This window comes from Arachis hypogaea, chromosome 8 (assembly GCF_003086295.3).
Source record: "Arachis hypogaea cultivar Tifrunner chromosome 8, arahy.Tifrunner.gnm2.J5K5, whole genome shotgun sequence".
Taxonomy (NCBI): Eukaryota; Viridiplantae; Streptophyta; class Magnoliopsida; order Fabales; family Fabaceae; genus Arachis; species Arachis hypogaea.
The window spans coordinates 11,421,327-11,430,333 of NC_092043.1; the positions used below are offsets into that span (position 1 = coordinate 11,421,327).

A 9,007-nucleotide genomic window follows, 5' to 3' on the forward strand; every position below is an offset into this window, starting at 1 on the left:
TTATTCTAGAGAGAAAAAGAGAATATTGATTAATTATTGGTAAAAAAAAATAATTTCCATATTTTCGTTCCATTATCAGAATATATGCCTTTTAAACATGGTTAAATAAAATTTTAATTCTGATCAAGTATATGATTTTCTTTTTTTTTCTTGTCCATATAATCCTTTTTCTTTCTAATTTTGGATCAAAAAAGTTAAATTTGCAAGATGTAAGTTTGAAAATAAAATAAAATAAAATAGATATAATACATTTTGTTTAAATTTTGGTTTTATTTTTATATTTTTAATATATAAAATAGTGATTTTTTATTTTAATATTACAAAAACAGTATGGGAATTCATACATATCGATAAAACGGTATTTAAGGAGAAGTTAAGAATTGACAATATGCTTCTAGTAAATTGTATGTTTACAAATAAAAAATATTTTTTTTTATAATATACGTTCTCGCAGATTATTTTTTTATGAATAAAATATAATTTTTTCTACAATACGCTTTCTATAAATTATAGAAACTATTCTAATGAGCTATAACTTAAAAGATAAAATTATTCTCACTCTATGGACGGAGCTCGATACTTTGTCGTTTTTATTGATGATTATTCCCGTTTTATTTGGGTTTATTTGATGACTAATTGCCATGAGTTATCTCATATTTATATCAACTTTGTTACTATGATTAAAATTCAGTTTTCCAAGGTCACTAAGGTTTTCCAACGTGATAATGCTATGGAATACTGTGATTCCAAACTCTTAGCCTTTCTTGCAGAATAGGGTACTCTGTCTGAGTTTTCTTGTCCTGGTACGTCTCAACAAAATGGTAGAGCTGAACGCAAACACCGTCATATTCTTGATTTTGTTCGTGCAATGCTCCTTTCTTCTTCGTGTCCTGAACGTACTTGGGGTGAAGCTGTTCTTACTGCTGTTCATGTTATCAATAGACTCCCTTCTTCTGTTCTTGGTAATGTTACTCCCTTTGAGCGTCTTTATCATACCCCCCAGATTACAGTTCTCTTCGAGTTTTCGGTTGTGTATGTTTTGTTCTTCTTCAGCCTCATGAACATAGTAAACTTGAACCTCGGGCTCGTATGTGTTGTTTTCTTGGTTATGACACTGAACACAAGGGTTATCGTTGTTGGGATACTCTCTCTAAATGTATTCGTATATCTCGTCATGTTGTCTTCTGGGAGCATCACATGTTTTCTCGGTTCTCATCCTTTGAGTCAATTCCTACTACTCAGTCACCTTTGTTTACTAACCCCAATGTTGATCTTTTTCCTAGTGATGATTCTACAGGTCCTATCTCGAGTGACCCTCCACAGCCTCCTGTTCCTCCGCCTTCTCCATCTCCCGATGATTCCAGACCGAACGATGATCCTGCTCCTACCGTCATGCCTCCTCCTTCCGCTCGTTCTTCTAGGGTAAGGAATCCACCTCCTCATCTTCTTGATTACCATTGCTTTTCTACTATTCTTCATCAACATGAACCTAAGACATTCAGAGAAGCCTCCTCAAACCCAAATTGGCAACAAGCAATGCAAGAAGAATTACAGGCACTTGAAAAAGCACACACTTGGGATCTGGTTGATCCTCCTTCTGATCAGGAAGTTGTGGGCAGTAGATGGGTATACAAGATCAAGACTCGCTCTGATGGCTCTATTGACCGTTATAAGGCCCGCTTGGTTGCTCAAGGTTGTACGCAAGAGTATGGTATTGATTATGAAGAGACTTTTGCCCCTGTCGCTCGTCTTACGTCTGTTAGAGCTCTTCTTGCCATTGCCGCGGTTAAAAAATGGTCTCTCAGTCAGATGGATGTGAAGAATGCATTTCTTAATGGGGATTTGAAAAAGACAGTCTATATGAAACCACCTCCGGGATATCCTTGTCCTTCTAATAAGGTTTGTCTCCTTCGCAAGGCACTTTATGGACTTAAGCAAGCTCCTCGTGAATGGTTTGACAAGTTCAGCACTACCATATGCAGTCTTGGTTTTACTTCTAGCCCTCATGAGAATGCGCTCTTCATTCGTAAAAGCGAACGTGGAGTTGTTCTTCTACTTTTGTATGTTGATGACATGATAATTACTGGAGATGATGTTGATGGTATTTCTGATCTCAAGGCCTCACTTCACCGTACCTTTGAGATGAAAGATCTTGGTTATCTCAGCTATTTTCTTGGTCTCGAGGTCATCTCCACCGATGATGGCATCTATCTCTCTCAGGCTAAGTATGCTTCAGATCTTCTTGCTCGTGCTGGGATTACAGATAGTCGCACTGAGTCTACTCCTCTTGAGCCTAATGTTCGATTTACCCCCATGGATGGCACTGTTTTGGATAATCCGACTCTCTATCGACAGTTAGTTGGCAGTCTCGTCTACTTGATTGTCACCCGACCAGACATCGCCTATCCGGTTCATGTACTTAGCCAGTTCTTGTCAGCTCCTCGTACTACTCACTATGTGGCAGTTCTACGCATTCTTCGCTACATCAAAGGCACTCTCTTTCATGGTCTTTATTTTTCTGCCCATTCCTCTTTGTCTCTTCAGGCTTACTCCGATGCTGATTGGGCTGGTGATCCCACTGATCGTCGTTCTACTACTGGTTACTGTTTGTTTCTTGGCGTGCTAAGAAACAAACGTTCACTGCTCGCTCAAGCACAGAAGTTAAGTAACGTGCCCTCGCTGACACCACTGCTGAAGTTGTCTCGGTTCGTTGGCTTCTCAAAGATTTGGGTGCTCCTCAGTCGTCCCCTACTAATGTTTTTTGTGATAACCGCAGTGCTATTCAAATCGCTCATAATGATGTCTTTCATGAACGCACCAAACACATTGAGCTTGATTGTCACTTTGTTCGGCAACGTATCCTTATTGATGCTATTCGTCTCATTGTTGTTGGAACACTAGATCAGACTGCTGATATCTTCACGAAAGCTCATCACCCGACTCGTTTCCGGACTTTGTTATTCAAACTCAAGTTGGTATCCTTAGCTCCCACTTGAGTTTGAAGAGGGATGTTAGAGAATCATTAGCATCAATTAAGATCAATTAGTATCGTCTATATTTATATAGTATATCTGTATATTAATTATAGGATTCTGTGCCTTTATTACTCTGATTCATTTAGCACCTATAAATACCTCTTGTATATTGTACCTTTGATCAGATCGAATAATACACTCTTCACATACCCAACATTTAAGATATTCACCAACATTAAAAAAATATGAAAAAAAAAGCCAATTCACATACTTCATCTTTCACAACAGTTAGGCTATCAATAATTTTAAGAAAATCTATAAAGAGAACAATGAACATTTTCATATTTGCAAGGGATTTGAGATAAGATTATTGGATGTGATGATGAGATCACACCATAATTTCAGCGTGAGATTTGATCTTCAATCTTCCAACATATCTCATCTTCGCAACCTTCGATATTTAATTAGGTCGTTGTCGTTTTCCATCTTCTCTAACATGGAATTCCCAAAATTAATTCCCATTATTCTTAAAACAAATCTCAAAGTATTCTTTTTGTTGGATACAAATTGGTGTACGTGTCAATTATCAAATAGCCAGGGCCAGGTAGTATTAAACTATTAATAATTCTTTTGGTTCTTAGTTTATATTACAAGTTATTGATTTTTCTTTTCTATTTTGTTAAATGTATAAATAATAATGTTTTAAAGGTGAAACTTCTTATCAATGTTTCATTGACATGTCTCTCTTAAGATGCTTAAGTTAGCTTAGAATATATAACATAAATAGCGATAGAGCATAAAATTATGAGTAGTATATTTTCGATAATATAAAGATCTAAATTATCACAACATGAAATAATGATTAACCCCCACACGAAATTCTAAATCTGATTTCGTATAATAATAATAATAATAATAATAATAATAATAATAATAATAATAATAATAATAATAATAATAATAGGGGGTGGCCATGATTGCCATCACTCCCTTTTTTAGTTGACACAATTAACACCAATTAGCTTAATATAGTAGCTAGTAGTAAAATAAAAAAATGAAAAAAAGAAGAGAAAAGTAAAATTAAAAAAAAATACAAATGGCAATCTCTTTACACACATGTATGGCGATCTCAAAATATAAGTAGAAATTGGGAAAATTAGGAACTTAATTTAATTTAATTTAATTGAAGGCTTGTTGTGAGGGGGACATTGATAGCACTTTGCAAAGAGTCCGAAAGTGTTGATTTGGTGAATGAAATTAAGCATACTTGCCCATCCTCCCAACCCAAACCCTACCACCAAAACCCATACCACCACAAACACATTCATGGAGTACAATCCTACCCAACCTCCTAACATTGATGGTGGTCTCTCCACAGCATTCTGTCCAAAGTTTGCAAAAAGAAAAAGATATAATTAACTTGTTAGTTGTTACATTAATAATAAACACCTAGTTAATCAGCAAAAGAAAATTTAATTAATTAAAGGAATCCATGTATGTATTGGTAAAAACTCACAAGTAATTGTCTTTATATGAAACTAATAGTTAAATGATTTGATAAATTTAATTAAAATGTTACTGATCTTTCTAATTTTTTATATTTTTTTAAATTGGATTTCTATACTATTTTTTATTTTATAATTAGGTCTTTTTTAATATAAAAAAATATTAAAGTTAATAGAATGTTTTTCTGCAATTTACAGGTATTTACAACTAAAAATCTAATTAGATATTTGATGACAAATTTTTTGAGAGAAAAATTCTGTTAATTTTAATATTTTTGACAAAAAATGATCTAATTACAAAATTAAAAACAGTATAGGTATCTAATCAAAAAGGAAAAAAAAGTATAAGAACTAGTTGTAAATTCATTGAAAAACCTATAGAGACCAAAATAATAATTAAACTATTAAAATGCAATGTATATCTCAATAAAAACTCACGTGTAATTGTCTTTGTATGAAATTAATAGTTAAAATTTATTAAGAGCTTATTTAAAAATTATTTAACATGAGAAAAGAATTCTATTTTCTTTAAGAAAATAATTTATTTCTATTTAAAATTTAATTCTATAATTTAAAATAACTATAATATATTAATTGAATAGAATTCAAGTCTGAATAGTGTATGAGTGGATTTGGAAATCAAATCCCTTTTGATCTGATTTACAAACAAAGAAAAAATGAGAATTGAGATTTTTTAAAAAAATTTAAATTATTTATTTTTAATTGTTTTAAAGTAAGAAAAAAAATTTAGCTCTCGAGTGAATTTTAATTTCGAACATTCCAAACAAACTTTAAATAATTTGACAGATTTAACTAGAATGCAACTGACCTCTCTAGCAGGGGCAGGAGCGAAAGTGATCATGTGAGCCAAGGCAGGGATGATGTAAACAGTGAAGCTGACCAAGAGAGATCCAACGGTTGAATTGATGGGACCAAAGAAGGGGAATATGATTGCAAGGAACCAAATTGGTACGACCACAGGAAGCCTGGCCAATGCTCTCTTGAACAAGCTCTTCGTCTCATGAACACCAATGAATTTCTCCCACACAAAGTATAGTGGGGTGCATGCAAACCCAAATGTTATGAACTGGTGAATCAGCATCAAAATTACGGCTGTGTCCCTGAACCCTGTTCTTGGGAGCAATGAGAGTGCATTGGCATGTGTTAGAAGCAGATCTCCAAATGCCCAATACACTGCTGAAGCTGATGGCAATGTTAGTGTCAACACATACAATGTTGCTATCAGATATATCATCTTAAACTTCTGTGGCTTCCACATTGCATGCATAATTTCCCTACATTAACATAATATATGAGTCAGATTTATCTTTCTAATTGTTTTTAGGTGAAGATATTTTATTTTAATCATTGGACCGTAAATTATATTGTCTGATTTTCATATGTTATAAAAACGGGCTAAAATTTTTATATATGAATAATTTTAATGTGAAATACATAAATATTTGATTATTTTAGTTTATACGGTTGTGGTGGTAGCACAAAACGTCATTGACGTTTTACAATAAAAAAGTTTAATTATAAAAGAATAAAACGTTATTAACGTTTTGTAATAAAAAAATATTATTTTAATTGAAGAAACCCTAAACGTTACTGACGTTTTGTATTTTTTAAAGACTAATTTAAAACGTTTGATTTTGTAAGACCAAATTAAAGCATTAATTAAAGATTAGAATACTCTAATCCTCACACTGTAACAGCATGTCCACCAAAAGTGTAGAGAATGTTTGTAGCACCGGTGAAATAGAGAACCAACTTGGTTGGCCCTGAGTGCTTCACCCCTTCAACCTTGATCAATAAAAAAAATAAACATTTTATTTATTATTAACATGAATATGAGAATATGAATTTGTAACTTGTAGTAGTAACAAGTAAGGTTTGAATTGAATTAAATTTACCTGGCCGTGCATAAGGGAAGCTATGGTCATGTACCATGCTGTGTAAGTAGTCATTAACAAACCCAAGAATGACCATATCCTATAATTGTGGAAAGATGGTATGAACACTGTTGTTGCACAGCATGCTCCAAATATGTATGTCCAGGTTCTCTTGTCCAGATTGTCGTTTATGTAATATATGTTACTGAAAATAATAATATTCATTCTATTACTTATATTATTTTTTATCAGTAATAGATGTAGACTCAATTGTAATTAGTTAGTCACTTTAGCATATGTCAATTAGAATAGAAATTAGTTTAGTTTACTATACCTTGCACAAGCAATTAGTTGAATAACAGATCCAAAGAGAAGGAAAGTACAGTTGAAAAAGAGACCAAGATTCCTCCAGTGTTTGCCTAAAAGTCCATCAAGAACTTCAAACCACTGCAACAAAACAGTATTATTAGAACAAGAAAGAAGAAGAATAATCTAAAGCAACTAACCCTCACTCCATGATTAATTTTTCACCTGAATTACATGGTTTCTAAAATCAACCTTTTCCCTCTCCTTTCTTGTTCTATACTCAACATAAAGAACACTTATGAGGTATGCGGTCCAACTTCCCATGAGTCCATAAAAAAGCTGAAATATAATCCCAGACACCATACCAAGTTGTGAAAATGAATATGGAAGTGTTAATAGCACTTGTGCAACCTGCATTCAATTCAAATTAAATCAAATCATATTTATCATTAATAATGTTCTATTATAATAATATTAATTGATTAATTAACTATGCATGCCTGATTAGAAGCACAGCTAAACCATGCATCATAGACAGAACCACCATGCCAGATGAGGCTAGAAAGTTTGCTAGCAGCAGATTTTGAATCTTCCTCTTCTCTCTCCATTTCTAAGTAATTCCCAGCAACAACTGTCTCAACCTTCTCGGAAGCCATTGTTGAAGGGTGAGAGAGAGGGAGGATAGGACTACAAGAAGGGACTACTTGAGTATATATAAAGAAAGATAGATAGATATATGGTTTGTTTGTTTTTTTAATTTAACACATTGCTAGTTAATCTTATGCATACTTCACTTTCCTTATATAAACTTTTTAGTCACCACTGTACTACTCAATTGGCCCCTAGTGGGGGACCTATTATATTGCTTAGTTCACATGCATTTATTTATCTTACCCTTTCTTCTTTCTTTCTTTTTTTGAAGAATAATATATAAATTAATTAATATTTGCCTGCTTAATAAAGCTATTTTTTTATATTGGAATGTTATTGGTGATTTTTTTTTAATATTACGATGTTTGGTATAATGCAGTGATATATGCCGTGTATAAAATAAGAAGAAATCGTCATTAACAATTTTAAATAAAAAAAAAATAGAAATCGTGAATCATAATTTTATTTTATTTTTTTTGTTATATAAATTAGTACTCGTAATATTTGAAGAATACCCTAATTTAAACTCATGTAAGTATATTATACAACTTAGTCCATCTTATAAAAGATAATTAGCGGCTTAATAACAATTCTCTCTCACCAATGAAGGTGCAACTTCATCATCATAACCAGTTTTTGTGGGCTCTGATGGGCCGTGGGCCCATGGCTAGCTGCAGTGCACGAGCGGGCTGGCCCACCATTACCCTATTTTTCTTTTTCACAATCTCAAAAGAGCCCATGCATACCCACTGATTGATCATGAAAAAAGAAGAGGGGTGAGAGTGTGAAAAAAAAAAAAACACAATTTTCTGTAGTGGGTGATGGGATTTATTTATTTTAGTAATCTTCTTATGACCTTCTGAATTGTCATACAATACCTTCATATAGCTGGAATTTAATCATCAGTTTTTGTACCCAAAAAAAAAATTCAGTTTTAATTAAAAAGGATAGTTAGATTTTTAAAAAATGGATAATTGAGTTGGTAACTTGAACTATTCGTAATTGTAAACAAATAAAAGGTGTCAATATTATTCGTAGTCGTATTTTCATTTTCTGTCTTTATTTTGAATGTTTTACGTTTTCTAAAAATTTGTTTTAAAAAAAAGATGAAAATAAAAAAATTATTATTTTCATTATTTTTTCTTTCACAAAATTATTAAAAATATAAAATATTAAATATCAAAATAAAAAATGAAAACGCAGATCAAATATATTCTAATAGTTTTAGAATTTAATTTTATATACATTATTGTTAGAATTAAAAAAAAATCATAAATATCTACTCATGTATTATAATTTCCGCTAAGGTGTATTCATTTCTTGAAGAGGGAGCTTAGTGCTAATCATGATTAGCACCACACGTATTACAACTGGCTTCACTAAAAAATACAGTTATCATAACCCCATCTTCATATCCTTTCTTATTTCACTTTTTGAGTTTTTTCCTTCATTATTAGTCGGCTATTTTAGATTATCTAAACGTTCTTCTTCATAATTCGGCCATCGAAGTGGGATATGTACCAATGATGATGCTAAGTGCCCTACAACTCTATAAAGTTACATGTGCTTCGAAATTTCCGTTTTCAATTATTTGTCATTGCCAAAGTTTTCTTCTATTCAAAATTTTTTCTAGTGTTTATGCACCTACAAGTGATTTAACATTTTAACGCTACTT

At 32.3% G+C, this 9,007-nt stretch overlaps 1 protein-coding gene across 1 annotated transcript; it reads right to left on the minus strand.

Annotated features, from left to right (window-relative positions):
• Window positions 1-3,924: 3,924 nt before the first annotated feature.
• Window positions 3,925-7,533, minus strand: LOC112706101 (auxin transporter-like protein 3). Its single transcript, XM_025757219.3, has 7 exons — window positions 7,182-7,533; window positions 6,907-7,092; window positions 6,710-6,822; window positions 6,397-6,580; window positions 6,189-6,286; window positions 5,310-5,775; window positions 3,925-4,357 (listed from the first exon to the last, which is right to left on the minus strand). Exons 1-7 carry the CDS (start codon window positions 7,335-7,337, stop codon window positions 4,145-4,147), a joined length of 1,416 nt encoding a protein of 471 aa, XP_025613004.1. The 5' UTR covers window positions 7,338-7,533; the 3' UTR covers window positions 3,925-4,144.
• Between the last annotated feature and the right edge of the window lie 1,474 nt (window positions 7,534-9,007).